A 19,693-nucleotide genomic window follows, 5' to 3' on the forward strand; every position below is an offset into this window, starting at 1 on the left:
TCAACGGTTTGGCTGAACTAAGTGGTTGGTTTGGTGAAGGGTGGGGCAGTCTGTGGCCTTCACTTTAAAAATTGGTTTCTTTTTCTGCCCTAATGGTTTTTACAGAAAGGTCCCAGAGGTCTAAAAGCAGGGGGGATCCTAAAATATTCCCCACAGCCCAAGCTAATATAGTGAGCAAAAGGGTTTTGGACAGGTGTGACATGCCTTGCACACCTTTCTTCAGAAAAGCCACTCGTTTCCTAATGTGGGACATTGTAGAATTTGTCCCTAACTTTGTCATTTAGTGGTTATGGTTTTAATTGTGCCTTCTAACCCTCTTGCCTAATGTGTTGCCTCCAGAATACAACAAGGCTGCCAACTCTTCAGCAGTGCCAATCTTTGGACATTGAGCATGTCACTCCCTAGGAACAGCCAACTGACCTGGACTCTGCAAGGTTCTTCCCCATGTGTGAAGGTCACCCTCTGCTTCACACCCTCAATATTTTAGGGATCTCTGGACCCAGGGGTAGATAGAACTACAGCCATGGCCAGCAAGGAATAGATCCAGAAGATTATTAGACCTTTGCTTATTGTACTTTGTAAGATTACAAAGGGCCCAGAGGTCTAAGACAGGGGAATTGTAATGGGTGAAGAGTGAGGGTCCACTGAAGATAGCAGTGTATTTCCCACAACCATTGATTGGGGGAATGGGGAAGTGGATGATATGGTGTTTAAGATTCATTGCATAACAATGGCAAATTAATAGCCATCACTTTCCTGGAGGGAAGAGGGCTGCCACACAGGGTGAAAGGTGTACATGACTTTAAGAGCATATAGTGACTCTCGACATAGCCAGGGGAGGCAGATGCCCACCCTGGATGCCCGTGTCACAGGGAACTCTTGCCCTGGATAAATATGGCAGCCAAAAGACAGTAAAAGATACCGAGCAACTGGCAAAAATTGAGAAAGCTAATACATTATAGGAGGGGCCAGATATGAGGTAACATAGGAAGCTCTGGGCCAAGTATTTAAATGAGGGCAGGCTGAAAAGGATGTTGGAGAAAGTACACCATAAAGAGGTCTGGATTAAATGAGAGAGACATAGGAGTGCACCACAAGGTTTAGAGAGGGAGAAGGTCAGACTAGGGAAGACCACATCAGAGCTGATGGAACTATGGGGACCTGCCTAACCAAATACAGATTCATTGGAGATGCTTGGAGCTGAACTGTGACTGGGAATGCTGAATTGCAGACCTCAGATTCTCTGAAGGATGTACAGAGAACTCACTCTCTTGGGACTGTGCCTCCCTGGACTACACCATGATCCATTGTAATACAGCACATGTTTTCCAGAACCACAACATGGAGGTGGACAACAGCACACCCCAGATCCTGAAGGAGATAGATGCTGTGAGAAGATGGTGACTCTGAAACCCACAAGTACACATTCGAGGGAGGATAGAGATCTGTTTGCGTGGCTGGCTTAAGAACAGATAAGGATATGGGGAACTTCTGGGCACAGTTTTGGCTTGTAGCCTTTTGGAGAGCAAGGGGAGTTCTCAATCTTATGGGAGAAGAGGGCTCTGAGCAGGAGTGCTCTCAGCCCCTGCCTCCCTGCCCAAAGTTGGAACCCTGCTAATAAAAACCTGTTTCCTTCAGCATTAACTGTTGGATCATGTGTCAAGGCACCATGTGGCCAAGGCCTGGTTTGCTCGGTTACAATATCATACATAGAAGACATTCTGGAACTAGAAGCTACATATATATATATATATATATATATATATATAAGTTCACCACATATATTACTTGGTGAAAAATACACAGCATAGAATAGCACTTATATTGTATCTCTTTTATTTGTACATGATATCTATCTGGGTACTCAGGTATAAGGAAATATCTAGAAGGACATTCAGCAAAGGGCTGATAATAGTTATATGAGTGAAGAGTGTCAGGTAATTTGTACTTATTTTTTCTATTTTTCTATATTTTGGGAGGTTTAATAAAGAGTTATACCTACTTCATAAAATGAATCAAGTCTGCAAGGAAATAGACACACAGAGAATAGACCCTTAGGGAGACAGAGGGAGCAGGGACAGAGGTCAGGCCATACCTGCCACTTTGCTGGTATCTAAGACCTCTTCTTCACCAAAGAAAACCACTTTGTGGATTAATTAATGCAGATAGAAGCTTACCCCCATCTATTTTTGTCATCATCAGTCTTTGAATATAAGGGTTCAAAGGGTTTACATAGGGCTGTGTCTAGTACCTTACTGTGGCTCAGAGGGGCCACTGTGTTCACCAGAGACCTCTTTTGACCCTTCCTCTGTATGTGTCAGCTCATGAAAGGTGATAATCAGGTTCTCAAATACCTGGGCTTGTTTCTCTAACAAGTTTGTCACAGGTTTCCTTGGAGTGACCATCCATGCCATAGTATGAAGAGCAGCTTGTGTATCTTTGCTTTCTGCTCCTATGCATATCCCCAGGATCGTCATTCTTATACCCAGAACCACCACTGATGGAACCTGGGAGATTGAACCTGGGAACTGTTGGGGGAATCAATAACCAGTGTTTGATCCTAAGGTATGGCCCTGTCTCTGAGGGGAGGGTCATCTTGGATGGAAGTGGAGGGTCCACTAGGATCACATCCTCATCTGAGTCATTGAGGATATCATCTAGCTTTATTAATTCCAGTCAGCACTGTTGATCACAATTGGTTGCATGCCCTGAAATGCCACATGGCTTGCTGCACTCTCCATGATTAGCTCAGATCTCCTGACCTCTTTTTGCTTCATGAAATTATCATCCCAATCCTCCTCTCCCTTACTATCTTGATTAATGCCAGGAAGTTGAAAAGATGTTCCTGACTATTTGCATACATCCTGAGGAGATGCTTCAGCCTGTAGTGCAGGTCCCCATTCAGTTCAGCCCCTATAAGGAACTGGTGCAGGCTAGTCTGGTTTGCATCTTTCTCAGCTATGATCCCTGCCTGAATAGTGTTCTGGAGTTGCATCTCTAAACGGATCACATAAAGGGAGGTTTTCTCCCCTTGTTCTTGTAGGGTATTTAAAAATTTACCATGAGCAGTCAGTTACACTGCTTTCAGACTCCCCAGACACCAATTTCATTGCCTGCATGAAATCTGCCACACTTAGGCTGGGGTTGGCTGCCTGAAGCAAATGCATAACCTCCCAAGCAGGGCTTCTAAGTGTTTTCATCAGGCATTTGAGTTTTTCCTCCTCAGACATATTCCAATCTGGCAGGGACCCCACTGACTTGGATTAGCTAGTTTTCAAAGGTTTCTTACCTTCTTGAAAAAAACTTTGTTTCCTTCTGCCATGTTAACCCTTAGAAGACCAAGACTGCTCCCTAAGGACATCAACATGGAATGGGCCCAAGTCAGCAAGGGTGTGTTCAGCCACCAGCTATTACCCATGCATGCAATGATGATTAATGATAGTCTATATATGACAAGATGCTCCGGCTTTTCAGAAAATCCTAGTCTATGGGAGGAATCCCTAAAGCAATGTTCCTGGTCTCTGCATTCTTTGTATCTCAATAGGAACTGTAAAGAAAAGGGGGTAAGATGTCAGTAAGGTAGTAGACCTCAGGGAAACAGCCTATAGCAGCTTTCTTGACCTTCCTGAATGCCCTGCAGTACATTTTATGTTTTCCCACTGCCCTAAAATTACCCTGCAGGAAACTGTCAATTACAACCTTATGGAGCTAGCAGGTATCCCTTGCTAGCAAGGATGCTTTTCACAGCCACATACATCCCCTCCTACCAGTCCTCCAGGAGGGAGGAAGGTGGGCAAACTGTAGCTTCTAATTCCAGGTAAAATAGTGTGTGGATCTGAACTGAGGTCTTAGAATAGAGTGCAATAGTCTAAGTCTTACAGATTTGTGGTAACCAATAAGATCTACATTAAGCTCTTGGTCTCAGGTTTCAACTATAGGGCCTTCTCAAAGTTTGCCCACTATTTTTCATATTCTTACCTGAGCTCCAAAACAAGTGTACACCTTTTTTTTTCCGTGTCCAGCCTCTGTAACAGGTGCCCTCGGTGTATGTGAAAGCTCGCTTCTAGGGTAAGTCGAACTTTAGCCACAGGAGTTGAATATTCCAGCCCTCAGGCAGTCAAGGTGGAATCCTCACAGGGAAGAGTCAGAAGCTGCCTCATTCCCTCATCTCATTCTCCCCCTCCAACCTCCTCTGTAGCCAGATGGAAAATTTTCTCTCCCATGTTATGAATACAAGCGGAAGCGACCCCTCCAGTACATTTACCCAAGAAAATAATCAGCCTACCAGCTCTGCAATCAGCTGCACAGCATTCAAATTCACATTCAGCCTTGATGGCCTGTCACGGAGAAAGGGAATAGGAGTTGGAAATGCACACCCACATATTCCTCCTCAGAAAGAGATGAGATGCAAAGGGGTTTTGGCATATAGCTATCGATCCCCCTCCCACCCAGCCCCTTATCATGCCACCCCAAGACCCCTCCTTTTCAATCCAAGCCAATCCTACCCTTTAGGCAGTATTCAGGGGCACCCCACCTCCTTCCTCAAAGCAGACGAGCTATGGGAGAGAGAGCTGCTACCCCTAGCTCAGTTTTCTATTTACCAGGCATGGAGTCCTGCAGTCCTGGTGAGTCTCCCGCCCTGGGCCTCTCTCCGCGCCGGGCAGTCGCAGCCCCTTTCTGTACCTGTACTCGGCCAGGGGGCAACGGATGGTCCCGCGTGTACCACCGTGGATGCCACCATACGGTCTCCGAGGGCCTGGAGCAGGGAAGCAGGGAGGGGAAAATGACGTCTTCCTCGCCACTAAGTGACTTGGGGATGCTAAAATATGCTGCTCCGTACGGCTGCCCAGCAAGGGGGAGCTAAGTGGAGGCCTCACAGTTCCCACAGCAGCGGTGTCCATCCCCGCCTACCCGCTAGGCCTTCCCAACAGCCGCCGATTTTTCAGCCTTTGCCCATTGAGACAAAAGAGCATGATGAGCCCGGAGGCTCGACCAATCAGCGGGCGCGGAGGCGGCCTCCCGGCGCAGCCTCGGGCCCCATTGCTAGCATAGGAGGGGAGCCAGCCGGCGGGGGTTGCAGCACACAGGCGCGGGAGCCAGCACGGTGTCAAGTGCAGCTCGGAGGCACGGAACCGGCCGATTTGTGAGTTTGCTGCCTTTCCCCTCTCTTCCCTTCTCCCCTCCCCTTCTACCTCACTTTCCTTCGTGCTTTGTGCCTGGATGCCTTAAACACAAGGTGGGACAGAAATCAAGTGAACAATATCAGTTCCTCACCTTTTGTATGGGGGAAATGGAGAAAAACATTTACTGAGCGCTTTCTGCGTGCAAATTCGCTTGCTCAAACATTCATTGATTCTTCTCAGCAGCCTTAAGAAGGAGGTAGCGGCGTGCCCATTTAACAGACAGGAGACTTAAGTGCCCAGGGCACACAGTTAGGGAGTGTAGAGCTCCTGCCCAAGTCGACATGTCTGATTTCAAAGGCTATGTCTTGTAAATACTCTCTCTACTCTCAGATTGAGGGTTAGTGGAGAAAAGCCAAAGTGGACATGGGAGGGCCCATTTGGAATGATATAGAATTAGTGAGCGAGGATTACTGTCTCCATTTTACTGATAAGAAAACAGACACGAAGAAGTTAGGTATCATGCCTGGAATCACACAGCAAATAACTACCATTCTATTTTGCACCCAAGTCAGTTGTTCTTCAAATACTACTTGCTCTATTGAGCTGCCTAGAGAGCTTTTTTATATTGGTGGTCTCAAACCATACCAACAGTAGTCTTGGTGATCTGGTAGTATAGAGGGAGGGCATGAAGAGGCAGCAAGGAGAGTGGTGGGGGGAGTTTTTTTCTGTACCCATTGTATCTAAGAGGAAACTGAGGCATTCTTTATGTCTTTCAACCACACTTTTTTACAGTGTTTTTTTTTTTACATTACAACAAGCTGCCAGTTTATTTACAAAAGTAATACATTATTTCTACAGCTTATAACCCAAAAAGAGATAAGGCTCAGGAGTGAAATGACACCTGAAGTTACAAGGTGAAGCCAAAATTTGGACCAAATCTGATGCCAGAACCCATGCTATTAACCAAAGTATGTGTACAAGTCTAGCTGTCTCAGAATCATTTTGGACAGTTTGTGATAAATGCAGATTTCTGAGACCTACCTCTGGGAGATTTAGATTTACTAAGACTGGGTTGGGAAGTGTGATTTATATTTTTAAATGGTGCTATTGTGAATTCTGAGTTGTAGAGAAGTTTTTGAACCACTGTCAAAAACACCACCTCATGCTGATGGCAATAAGTAAGTAGAACTACTGCCAATGTACCTGTTCACGTCATATCTGTCATGAGATGCAACTCCAGAGCAGAGGTTCTTACCCAGGGCCCTTCCTAAAATTGTTGGCAAAGAATTTGGACTCTGTGGACTCTGAGTCCACAGCTTGGTAGGTTTTCAAATGTGTCGGGAGTCCAGAACCACTCCCCTACAATCTTTCTTTGTAACAGCTTCCTCTTTCAACTTGAACTTGAAAAAGAAGTGTGAGAAATGAAACACAATTTGACCTAACCCCCAACCACAGCTCTATGCCACTGATAGAGCTCTTTCATTTCCTGGCTTCAGGACAGGTTGCTAGGTTGCCCTTCTGTGAGCTCTTGAGGGAACCTCTCCTTTGCTGTATTTGCTATCACTGGCCCCAGAGAAGGAGCAACTCCATGGAAACAGCATGCAGGGCTGTCCAGAGTGAATGGGTCATGAAGCCAGGGGCTGGGAAACCTGCTCCATTTTCCATGACTTCTAGTTCTTGGAGAGCAGGTCTTCACTTCCCTTATGTCAACTGTGGCTAGGAGGCCCCCTGTGGGTCCTGTTCTAGACTCTTGATACTTGAAAGCAAATGAACAATTGTATGCCCGTTGAATGCTGGGTTGGTTCATCATCAACCTGCTGAGGTACTTCACCTGTTCCTTCCTGCCTTCTTATTTACAATCACAATACTTGGAGTTCCTTGAAGTAAACAGTCCAATTTGGAGATGACGCACCTTCCACCTGAAGCCTGTGGACTTTCTGTTGTGGATGGAACAGTAGGGGAGGAGAATGGAGGGTGTGGGAGGTAGAAGGTTCACCTCACACAGTCAGGGGTAATGCACAGTAGCTCTTGGGTTTCCTTCAGACTCTTGCTTCTGTTCCCCAATCCCATGACATCTAACCTAGGGTCTCAGCAGATTCTTGTATGTTTAAATTGGCTTCCTTGCCAAATTAGTTGATCTGCAGTTAGATGTAGTGCAGTGGATCAAATAGGACAAAGAGTACATCTTAGAGCTCTGACAAAAATATTTAAAGAAATGGATTGTGTAAAGGTGCCTGCATAGGGCCATTAGAACAAAGTGAAGGTCTGTTTGTGAAAGGCTGGGAGGAGGATTTGCTAATCTGGCTTCAACTGGGTACAGAGCATTCCTTATCTCTGGCCTCGTGTGGGGAGTGTGTTTCAATTTATGGCTCTAATGTGACCACATTTTCCAATTTCAACAAAGGAAACTTAAAAGCCCAAAGGTTTGGGGGATAAAAGGTTTCAGTTGAAACAATAATAGGTTCCCGTGGCTGCCTGCCTCCTCTGTGCCAGGAACTTTCCATATGTTATCTCATTTACGCTTCTCAGCAACCCTGTTGAGACAGGCATTGTTATCCCATTTTGCAGATCCAGAAACAATTTCAGGGAGGTTAAGTTATATAAGGTCATACAAGTGGTTAGTAGAGGTATTGGGACTCCATCCCAGGGCTGCCAAACTCCAAAAGCTATGAACTATTCTCTGCTGTCTTCCAAACAGGTAATAAAAATGGACCTCTGAAGATGACCCAGTGCATTAGACTGATTTCAGCCTTTAGTTGTTGTAATGTAGTTTATTCCTGGGATCTCATTTTTTTAAGTGAAACTACTAATGTAACATAGAGCAATTTAAATACTAGGTACCATGCTAACTAAGCATTTTATATACTTCATCTCATGTATCCTCCATGACAGTCATTTTACAGATAAGGATACTGAGGTGCAAAGAGGTGAAGACTTGGCCAAGGTCATAAAGCTGGGAAGTGGTGTCGCAAAATTCAAACCCAGAGCTACCAGAATCCAGAGCCTGTGTCTGTAGGCCACAATGCACTGCAGTGGGAAAAACAAATATTGACCCTCATTCTAAATTGGCTCTTCTCTGTCAGCCATAGCTCTGTTTGCTTCCAACAGCCTGCATCTAGTGCCATGCACCACTTGTGCTTTTAGGCCACTGTTTCTTAGGCCTCTTCCTCAGCCCAGAATGTCTGGTTTCATCCCTCTACTTAATGAGAGTCTGCTCACTGGTTAAAGATCGAGTCAGAGATGCCCCTGCTTGGAGAAAAATTTGGGCTGCTCTGTGTCCCAGGTGAATACATTGCTCTTGTCTTTCTGCTCTGACCTTGATTACACACTTTATTTTGCCTTCCTTCCAGTACAGATGATCTCATCATTGATCCGTCTCCCCCACTAGATTTCCAAGCTTTTGAGGGCAGGCACCAAGTCCTATTCACCTCCAACTCCATGGTGATTTACCCACAGTGATTTAGTAGATAATCATACATGTTTGTGAGCTAACCAAAAGACTGGCTCAGGTATGCCCTGCATGAATGGGCATATGTGGGGTTGGATCCTGGGATGATCACACAGCCTATTCATCTGGGCTAGTCTGCCCAGCGGAGTCTGGAATACCCTGGGTTCACTTTACTAGGCTGTAAATGCAGGAGGCACATCATAGGGTACAGGAGATAACAGCTCAAGGCTCTCCAGGCCCATCCTGTGGTCTTGACTTTGGAGCTCATCTTAAGGAGCCAGGCTGTCTGGGATTGTTTAATAACACCTTGGCATTTACAGAAGAAAGGTCTTTCCTGACTCCTGATGAACATGGAATTGGTTCCACTATACCATGTCATCTGGATCTGGCTGTCCTGGGAGTATCCTGCAGGAATCTTTGCTCTGTGGAGACAGATGTGAGGTCAGGAAGCATCTTTTTTTTGTTTTAACTTTTTTAATGAAAAATACTTAAACTTTTATTTTTTTTCTTTTTGCTCAGTCCCTCCAGTTCCCACCCAACCCTGCAAGCACCACTGTTGTTCGTGTCCATGCATTTTTCTCTTTTTCTTTTTTGCTCAGTTCCTCCAACCTGCCACAGTCAGCCCCCCACCCCTAGTTTGTTGAGGCCACCATGCCATGGATGTTCAAACACTGTATCTCATTTGATTTTATTAATCTTTGCAACAACATTTTAAGGGAGACCCATTGTCCCTATTTGTATCTAAAGAAACCTATGCGTAGCCAAAGAAACTGAGTGAAGTGTCTTGACAGATGACACAACTAAGTAAGTGTGGAGTCAGAATTCAGTCTCAGGTCTGTCTGCCCCCAAAGACTAACATCTTAACAGAGAAAAGTGGACCCTCCCCTCCCCCATTACACAGGAAAAATTAGATTTATAAAATGACTAACTAGATATTTAAGGTAAGATATTTCTAAATTATTCACCTTTAATCCCTGAAAACGATTGGCAAAAAGGCAGAAAAATCAAGGATGAAAAATTGCAATTAACTCCTCTGTCAAATATTTGCCCAAATACCCCCATGTCACCCCCTGATGTGCTCAGTATGAGGATGCTTAGAGAGCATTTCACCTGTTTGTTCATTTTATAACTCAGACAGAGGAGGCTTCAAGATGTAAATGAATTTCCAAATATCACACAGGAAGTTGATAACAGACTGGCACTTAGTGCTAGTCTGGCAATTCCTAGCCCAGTTTGCTTCCTACTAAGTAAGCCTACCTTATGCAGCTAGGCAACACATGTTTATAAGTCACGCAGGAAAATGTGAGGAGGAAGTGGAACATTATTGCACTCTGAGACAGAAGAGGGTACAGACATTTCCCTCACCACCCATCCTTACTTAGGTGCAGGTAAAAGTTGGGGAAGAAATCCCCTGGGAGAATGGCTGGGGAATGTTGGGGGCCCCTGTGGCTCTGGGTGGAGCTACCTCCTGATGGGGGTGGGGGAAGGGTCCCTTTTGGCTCTGGAGACATGGAGGTGACTGCCAGGGCCCCAGGAGTGCCCCAGAAGGATGCAAGGAGTTTTGCTCCAGGTCAGTTCTCAGCTAAAGGGTCCCAGGCAGAAAGGCCCTCCTAGTCTCCTTCTGGCCATGGGGGTGAGGAGGTGAGGCTTAAAGCAAACAGGGAATGCGGGGTGGGGGAGGGGTGATGGCACAGCAGGGGAGGCTGAGCCTCTGTGCCCCTCCACCAAGAGACAGACAGTGTTAGAGTGTGACTTGGGGTGGGGGTTGTATGATGAGTTTGTGGGATCATGGATGGAACTGGAACAAGAAGCCAGAAAAAAGGGCTGATGGGTTGATTCCATAGGGAGGAGCCCTTCAAGGCAGATTCTGGGTGCAGCAGCCCAGGGAAGGCTGTAGTAGGCTTCTTGCAGTGCCTGGCTTCTCCCCCTCCCCCTGGGCCTCAGCCTAGGGTATCCCTTTGTCCCTATTGAGCAGGCCATCAACTGCTAGCGTAATTTGAGCCTCAGAACCTCCCTCGCCTCAGGACCACACAGCCAAGGGTTCTGTGTGAATCCTCTGGGTCCGCAGTTCCTACCAGGCTTCCTGTCAATCTAGATGTTGAGTTCCTAGCCTGGTCATTGCTCTCTCTTCCCTTCTCCCCTCTACTCCTCATACATCTATGCTTTCTTTCCCCCACGCACCATCTCCCACTGCAGCACACCCTGTCCTCTCAGCCCAGCAGAGCCCTTCCTTCCTTCCTGACAAACTCCCTCAGGTTCTCAGATCTGCACTGAGCATTAATTCCTTCTTGAGTACTGCTCCTTCTCTTTAGTATAATGGTTCTGAACCAAGGGCAATTTTGTCTGTCCTCTCCCCGAGATATATGGCAATGTCTGGAGATATTTTTGGTTGTCATGGCTGGGTAGGTCACAATTGGTGCTACTGGCACCCAGCAAGTAGAGGCCAGGATACTGCTAAATATTGTATCATGCAGAGGACAGGCACTAAAATAAAGAATTATCTGGCCTAAATAGCATCAAGGCTGAGAACCTGTGCTCTGTCATGTAGCTACAAGTCTATAGGGTTAGACTTGGAAATTGCTAGCTATGGAGCCTTTTGACACTAAATTTCCAGAAACAGTTCCCCTCTCTGCTCCTTATTCTGGGGAGGGGGGGTTGGGTGTTGCCATGAAATAGTTACAACATTGGCAAGAATCTACAGAAAGAAAATAGAGGGAGACTCCCCACTACCCAAATTTTTGCCAATTTTTAGAGAAAGTACAGAACTATAACTTTTGAATGTCTTTCTTCCTCAACAAGATAGTGCTGCTTTTCAGAAAGAGAATAGTAACTTATGATTCTAGCAATTTATCAAATGTGAATTTTCATTTGGTGGAAGTTAAATGCAACATGTTTTGGAGCCTTTCTTCCAATTTTATTTTCTTCGATCTTAAACCTTCTAACCTTCTACTGTGTAGCCAAACACTATAGAGGTAACTCTGTCCAGAAAAACTAAATGTCTTTGTTTTAGTTTTTTCTTAACAGTGTGCTTATTTCTCAGAAACTGGCCCAAAGACTGGCTTGTTTCCTTAAACTGAGCTTTTTGGGGCTCTTTCTAATTAAATAGTGAAAATTCTCACCAACAGATATAACGGTCAGCCTAACCTCTTCCCACCCTCCCCCCCCCAAACTCTTGCCAGTTTCTTCCATCTGCACCCAGTTGTCTCCAGCATGGGGGAACAGAACCACTCTCCTGGGAATGAGCTTCAGCACTGGACACAATCAGAAACTCCTGGAAAGAAAATCTGGCACTCCCAGGCCTACGCCCTTGGGGCCATTTCCAATTTTATGTCTACTTTTCTGACCTTTCCTATTTACAAGGTTGTGTTCCGGCAACAGATCCATGCTATGGCAGTGTCGGAGGCTCTGCGACAGCTTTGGCATGAAGGGCCCCAGTACTTCTACCGGGGAATCTACCCACCTCTTCTCTCCAAGACGTTGCAAGGGACTCTACTGTTTGGGACTTACGATAGCCTGCTGTGCTCTCTCTCCCCTGATGGTCCACACTCCCTGGGACACCGCTGGGCTGCGGGGCTCATGTCTGGTGTTGTGGAGGCTGTGGCACTCAGCCCCTTTGAAAGAGTACAAAATGTGCTCCAGGATGGTCGCATGCAAGCTCGCTTCCCTACTACCTTCAGCATTCTCAAGGAATTCAACTCATATGGGCTTTGGGGGCGGCTGTCACTAGGCTACTATCGTGGTTTCTGGCCCGTTCTTCTCAGGAACAGCCTGGGGAGTGGTCTGTATTTCTCCTTCAAGGATCCTATCCAGGATGGCTTGGCAAAGCAAGGGCTACCCCACTGGGTTCCTGCCTTGGTGTCTGGGAGTGTCAATGGAACGATCACCTGCTTAGTTCTCTATCCTCTGATTGTGCTGGTTGCCAATATGCAGTCCCATATTGGCTGGCAGAGCATGCCCAGCCTGTGGGCCTCTGCCTGGGACATGTGGGACACTCGGGGCCGAAAGGTGTTCCTGATTTATCGTGGAGGCTCCCTCGTCATCCTAAGGTCCAGTGTAACATGGGGCCTCACTACTGCTATCCATGACTTCCTTCAGAGGAAGTCTTGTTCCAGGGAAGAGCTGAAAGACTGACTAGCTGCAAGAAGTGTGGCCATGGCAACTTTGTTATTCTGTCTTCTTGGGTCTGTTTAAATAGCTTACTTCTTTGGCTTGGTTACCTAATACAATTATTCTTTAGCATCTTTGAACTGTCAGTGCACTAGAGAAGTTCCCAACCACCAGCTTGTAGGGCACACACAAAGCCCAGCTGGCATTCCTTGGTCACTCCTGTCTATCCACAGCTTCAACAGCCTTACACCCAGGAGGCCTTTAAAGAACTTGTAACCCAGAAGAAATGTTATTCCTTAAGGAATTCTTTGACAATAAGGGGAAACGTTAAAAGAAGTTTCCTCTTTGACAATAAGAGGAAACTTTAATTAGGCACTGTGAGTTTTTGGGACTTTTACAGTTATCCTCTGCACCAAACTGAGTGGAGGACCAGAAACTCTAATTTTAAATAAATAAGCTTGACTCTTAGGATGGGGATTACATAGGACTTCTCATATGGTTACATTTTTATGGCATTATTCATACACCACCACCACTACTCTCACTTCTCACAGTTGTAGGTCCTAGCTTTAGGGTAGCAGTTAGAGCTGGAAATCCTAAATTAGACTTGCTTCAAGTGATTAGGTGCCACAAGAACTGGTGGGCTGGAGGTGAGAGTGAGTACAGCTGTGGTCCCTAGATGGATAGAAATAATAGACTTTGAGGGAAGAGATATAGTTGCGTGTAAAATAGAAAAAAAATTACTATAGATTGCTTGGGGTTATCTACTGTGACATTTTTTATTGCAAAGCAATGACATTGCCTAGAAACCACTTTAGTTTCCCTAAGAAATCTGGAAGTGAAATGACCATATCTCTTCACAGATCATTTCATATTCTATTGCTGTAGATATATAGTTACTGTGACATAGATGAAAGATCAGAAATCTTAACCTGTAGTTCAGAGCCATTCAAAATATGGTACACATTTAACTTTCAGCATTTTATCACACCACTCCCACTTACTTAGGTTTCATACACCAGCCAAACTGTTGATTTTTCCCCTAAAAGGTCACAAACGTTCCTGTGGCCATGTTTTCACCCATACTTAATTCTCTTTGCCTCCAGTGCCTCTTTTCCATATGCCACTCTGCGAAAATCCACAACCTCAAAGCCCAGCTTAGATGCCACCTTCACTGTGTATCCTCTCCTGATTTCCCACAACCAAATGTGACCATAGTCTCTTGTGATAACATTTTGTACATGGCGCTGATTCCATTATGTCACTGATCTCATGTGGCCCTGTGTACTTGGTATTCTTCAACACCTCCTACTAGACTGTAAAACTCCTTAAAAGCAGGAATTCTTGTACACATTTTAAAATCTCCTTTTGTGCCTAGGTGCTCAATAATGTTAGTAGAATTATTGAATTAATTATCAAGCTGTGATATGGTCATTATCTTCAGGGTGCTGTCTTTTGTACATGAAGATAATGTTAACGACTCACTGTCTGTAAGACACATACTTTTGGGGTGTAATTTTGTTTTATTAGTGGATTTAGTTTTGTGCTAATGATAATGATGCTGCTGCTGATAATAATGATAATAAAATGACTTTCAATTGGAATATTTGATCAGTTTGTGTTATTGATGACATTTGCCATTAGCAACACTTATAGAAACTGAAATTTCACCAACAGAAACATTGCTTAATTGTCCCATTCTTTTCAAATGGAATTTTGAGAATTTCCAAGATGACATATGTTGCAGTTTTCCCCTTATAGATATGATAATGACCTCCACTGGCACATCCTTACTGAACTGAATTTGTCATTTGTAATGACCTGATTGATTGTAGATCCTTTGAAGTGAGAATGCCTGACTGAATATCACAAAAATTGAAGACAACACTATAGGTGATAAGAGAGCAGAGAGCATTTGCCAGCAAGGTCAAGAGAAAATGGCTGGTCAGAATAGCTACAGATGAGTTCCCACCTCTCATACCATGCAGACTTAGATGGGTTGGGGAAGTACTCTGCTTGTGGATTCAAGGATGGGGGGGGGCACAGTCTTCACAAGGGAAGGAAAACTACAAGAGCATCTGATTATATTTCAAGGCTACCTCAGAAGAAAGAAAATATTGTTTACAAAAATTTGTAACTTAGCTATGACTTTGTTTTTAAGCTGAAGGGGATAAACTACTGTATTGACCTACTTTTTAATGCAAAGATGCATTTCTTTCCACATATGCTGTTAATTGCCACTTAAGCCACTGCCACTCTGTTGCTTTCTCCATTAAAACTTATTTAGAAATAATTTCAAACTTACAGAAAATTTGCCAGCATAACAAAAGTATAAATAATACTCACCTTTTACCCAAATTTTGACACCATTAACATTATTAACAGTTGCTTTATTACTTGAGAATTCATTCTCTATCTACACACACTCACAATACTTTTTCTGAACCATCTGAGAGCTGAAAATTTTAGTATTTCTAGATTCAATATTTGTAGATTCAAATCCTTTAAAAAAAAAACTCTTATCTAGCCCTGGCTGGTGTGGCTCAGTGGAGTGAGTGGATTGAGTGCCGGCCTGTAAATCAGAGGGTTGCTGGCTCAATTCCCAGTCAGGGCACATGCCTGGGTTGTGGGCCAGGTCCCCAGTAGGGGATGTGTGAGAGGCAACTACACATTGATGTTTCTCTCCCTCTCCATCTCCTTTCCCCTCTCTCTAAGGATGAATACATAAAATATTTTTTAAAAATAAATAAAAACCTTTTATCTCCATGACAATGGCACAGTTATTATAGAATATTAGGAAATGAAATCTCATGGCATATTTTAAGCCTACACTGGTGGTAATTGTTTCAATTTACTATATTTGCCTTTATAAAAACTTTAAATTTACAAGAGATAAGTTAATATTGAAGCTATGGAATTATAATATAAATATGGATTTACAACCAAAGCATGTTATAATTTAAATAGTTGATTTTTACCAATTGATTCATATAAAAACAGGAGAAGTAATAAAATTATATAAACCTATCAACTTCTCCATTTAAATCTTCTGAGTAAAGTATAAAAGTATAATAGTTTCTCTTAATTTTAAGTGTCAATATTTAGTTTTGTGATGTTAATGTAGTTATGTTTTCTGACATTTAAAATGGCTTTTGAAGTTGGGATCAACAAAATAAGGAGGTAATTAATACTGATGTCTTTAAAATTTATAAAATGCAAAATTTAATAATAAAGCTACTTGGTATAAAAAATTGAAAGAAAAAGAATAAAATTCCCTGCTCTGACCAGTGTGGCTCAGTTGGTTGTGCATCATCCCTTGAAGCAAAATGTTGCCAGTTTGATGGCACATGCTTGGGTTTTGGGTTCAGCCCCTGGTCAGGGCACGTGTGCAAGGCAGCCAATTGATGTTTCTGACTTCAATGCCTGTTTTGAAGTCAGAAACATCAATTGGTGTTTCTCTCCCTGTTTTTCCTCCCTTTCCCTCTTTTTAAAAATAAATAAATAAAATTCCTTGTATAAAATCAGTGTATTTTTGTCTTAATATAAAGCTTTTCTAAAATGCAAGTTGAAATAATAAATGACTAGTGTATTAAAACTATTATCATAGTTATATGGCTTATTGAGACTTAATTTTGCTTTAAAATTTATTTTATTTAAATTCATTTTAAAAATATTAAATAATAATTTAACTACATGTTTAGGATAACTGCATATAGTATATATTAAAATTAATAAAGTAATGCTACCTCATATATATAATAGAAAAAGCATAACAAATCAGGAAATTGTGAATTTTCATAAAAAGAAAAAAATAAGAAATACTATATTTCTCTGTTCTGTTCACTCTCCAACTTGTTTGTTTCTTTCATACCATTTTCCTTATCAAATCTTCAACACCTTCCCTCAATCCCAGTTGGTGACCTTGGTTTCCATTTCATTAAGAAAGGAGAACATTCAGAAGAGAACTGCCCATTGAAAGAACATTTATAAAGCTATCAATCATGTAAGGAATATCCAGATCAAGAAGTAGAACACCTTCATAACCCCCATCCCCTCACTCTCCCTCCCCCCCAACCCCCAGTAATGACATTCCTCCACCATCCTAGAGGTAACACCCATCCTGACTATTGTGATATCATTTCTTTGCTTTTATTTTTTGAAGATTTTATTTATTTTTAGAGAGAAGGGAAGGGAGGGAGAAAGAGAGGGAGAGAAACATCAATATGTGGTTGTCTCTTGTGTGGGCCCCCTACTGGGGACCTGGCCTGCAATCCAGGCATGTACCCTGACTGGGAGTTGAACCTGCAACACTTTGGTTCGCAGCCCACACTCAATCCACTGAACTATGCCAGCCAGGGCTAAGTCTTTGTTTCTTAGAGCAGTTTTAGGTTCACAGCAAATTTGAGAGGAAGCTAAACAGGTTTCCTATACATCCCCTACCCCCACACTAACATAGCCTCCCCCATTATCAACATTTCCCATCAGAGTAGTACACTTAGAAAAATTATCACTCAAAGTCCATAGTTTACATTAGGGTTTACTCTTGGTGTGCTCTCTATGGGTACGGACAAATGTATAATGATATATATCCACCATTATAGTATCATACAGAGTAGTTTCACTCCTCCACCAAATCCTCTGTGTTCTACATGTTCATTCCCCTCCAACTTCTGGCAACCATTGATCTTTTTAGTGTCTCCATAGTTTACATTTAACAGAATGTCATATAGTTGAAATCATACATTATATACCCTTTTCAGACTGGCCTCTTTTACTTAGTAATATGCATTTAAGATTCCTCCATGTCTTTTTATAGTTTGATAGCTCATTTATTTTAAATGCTGAATAAATGTATCACTATCCATTCATCTACTGAAGGACATCTGGGTTGCTTCCAAGTTTTATTTAAGATTTTATTTATTTATTTTTAGAGAGGGAAGGGAGGGAGGGAGAGAGAGAGAGAGAGAGAGAGAGAGAGAGAGAGAGAGAGAGAGAGAGATCAATGTGCGGTTGCTGGGGGCCATGGCCTGCAACCCAGGCATGTACCCTGGCTGGGAATCAAACCTGCGACACTTTGGTTTGCAGCCCGTGCTCATCCACTGAGCTACGCCAGCCAGGGCTTGCTTCCAAGTTTTGACAGTTATGAGTAAAGCTGTTATAAACATTAGTGTGCACATTTTTGTGTGGACATGTTTTCAACTCCTTTTGTTAAATACCAAAGACAAAATTGCTGGATTGTATGGTAAGCATATGTTTAGTTTTATTTTAAGAAATTGCCCAAATGTCTTCCAAAGTGTCTGACTATACCATTTTGCATTTCCATCAACAGTGAATGAGAGATCCTACTTAACATCCTTGTCAGCATTTGTTGTCAGTGTTCCAAATTTTGGTCATTCTGATAGGTAAGTAGTGGTATTTCATTGTATACCACAACTTAACCATGATAACTTTGAGGGCCATTGTGGTTGTTTCCTGTTTTTGACTGTTAAGAAACCAGTGCTACCATTAATATTCTTGGTAGTGTACATAAATAAAGGCATCTCTAGGATATTTACCCAAGAGTGGAATTGACAGTTTATGGGGTATGGGCGCTTTCAACATTTCTAGATGATGCCAAACTTTTCCTAACAGCATGCAAGTTACACCCTATGCAGCAGTGTTTAACAATTCCCATTGCTCCACCTGGTAGCCAATAGACTTAAATTTTTTTTCCCATATAGTGGGTGAAATATGGCCTCTCATAATTTATTTTTCTGACTACTAATGACGTTGATCATCTTTTCATATGCTTATTAGACATTGAATATTTATTTTCTGAAGTATTCAAGATATTTGCCAATTTTTTTTCTATTGGGTAGTGACCCTTTTTGAAATTGATTTGTAAAAGTTATGTATATATTTTAATTGTAGTCCTTTGTCCTTTATAAGTGTTGCATATATCTTCACCACTTCATCTCTTATTTTTGATAATGTAATTGATACTTTTTTCCATAAACAGTTCTTAATTATAATATAGTCAAAGTTGTCGATCTTTATTCTTTATGCATAGTACTTCTTGAGTCTTTTTAAAGAAATCCTTCCCTACCCCCAACACCATGAAGATAGTTCCCTACATTAACAATTAAAATTTTCATAATTTTGTCTTTTAACTTAGGTTTTTAATATTTTTGTAATTAATTTTTGTGTAGAGTACGAATATCTATTTTATTTTTACTTAAAAATATCCAATTGCCCCATATCATTTGTGGAAAATCTCTTTCCTCCACTCATTCACAATGCCTCGGTAAAATATCAAGAGCTAATATATCTTGGGACTATTTGTGGCCTCTCTGTTCTGTTCCATTGGCCTATTCGTCCAATCTTGAGTCAGTGATATTGCCTTAATTACTGTACCTTTTTTAAAAAACAGATTTTTATTTATTTATTTTTAGAGAGAGGGGAATGGAAGGAGAGAAACATCTGACCTTGCCTGAGGGGAATGGAAGGAGAGAAACATCTGACCTTGCCTGCAACCCAGGCATATGCCCTGGCTGGGACTCAAACTAGAAACATCCAGGTTCTCAGGCCAGCACTCAGTCCACTGAATGACAGCAACCAGGGAAATTACTGTAGCTTTGTAATAACTCTTGATATCTGATAGGAAAAGTTTTTTCTGCTTCATTCCTGTTCTTTAAGAGTTTCTTAACTGTTCTGATCAATATCTAAAAACATAGATGCTGAGACTTTATTTTCTATGAAAACTATTGTTTTTAATTTTAGCAAAAGTAACTTTAAACACAAACAATAATAATGGCTGAGATTCTAAATTTTTAAATATATTTTATTGATTATGCTATTACAGTTGTCCCATTTCCCCTCCTTTATTCCCCTCCACCCTGCACACACCCTCCCACCCACATTGCCCTCCTTTAGTTCATGTCCATGGGCCATACATATAAGTTATTTGGCTTCTACATTTCTCATACTATTCTTACCCTCCCCCTATCTATTTTCAACCTACAATCTATGCTACTTA

General features: G+C 42.5%; 2 protein-coding genes across 2 annotated transcripts; one reads left to right on the top strand and one right to left on the bottom strand.

Annotated features, from left to right (window-relative positions):
- Window positions 1–1,819: 1,819 nt before the first annotated feature.
- Window positions 1,820–4,925, bottom strand: ZCCHC18 (zinc finger CCHC-type containing 18). The gene is given in 11 exon segments (XM_028522726.2): window positions 1,820–2,378; window positions 2,380–2,505; window positions 2,507–2,598; window positions 2,601–2,669; window positions 2,672–2,803; window positions 2,806–3,070; window positions 3,072–3,245; window positions 3,247–3,307; window positions 3,309–3,547; window positions 4,286–4,337; window positions 4,684–4,925. Coding segments are annotated over 11 exon segments (1,554 nt in total). The 5' UTR covers window positions 4,902–4,925; the 3' UTR covers window positions 1,820–2,252.
- A 130-nt stretch (window positions 4,926–5,055) lies between these two features.
- Window positions 5,056–14,286, top strand: LOC114505001 (solute carrier family 25 member 53). Its single transcript, XM_036016305.1, has 3 exons — window positions 5,056–5,147; window positions 6,105–6,111; window positions 11,751–14,286. Exon 3 carries the CDS (start codon window positions 11,782–11,784, stop codon window positions 12,700–12,702), a length of 921 nt encoding a protein of 306 aa, XP_035872198.1. The 5' UTR covers window positions 5,056–5,147; window positions 6,105–6,111; window positions 11,751–11,781; the 3' UTR covers window positions 12,703–14,286.
- Window positions 14,287–19,693: the final 5,407 nt, after the last annotated feature.

Source organism: Phyllostomus discolor, chromosome X, assembly GCF_004126475.2.
Source record: "Phyllostomus discolor isolate MPI-MPIP mPhyDis1 chromosome X, mPhyDis1.pri.v3, whole genome shotgun sequence".
Classification (NCBI taxonomy): Eukaryota; Metazoa; Chordata; class Mammalia; order Chiroptera; family Phyllostomidae; genus Phyllostomus; species Phyllostomus discolor.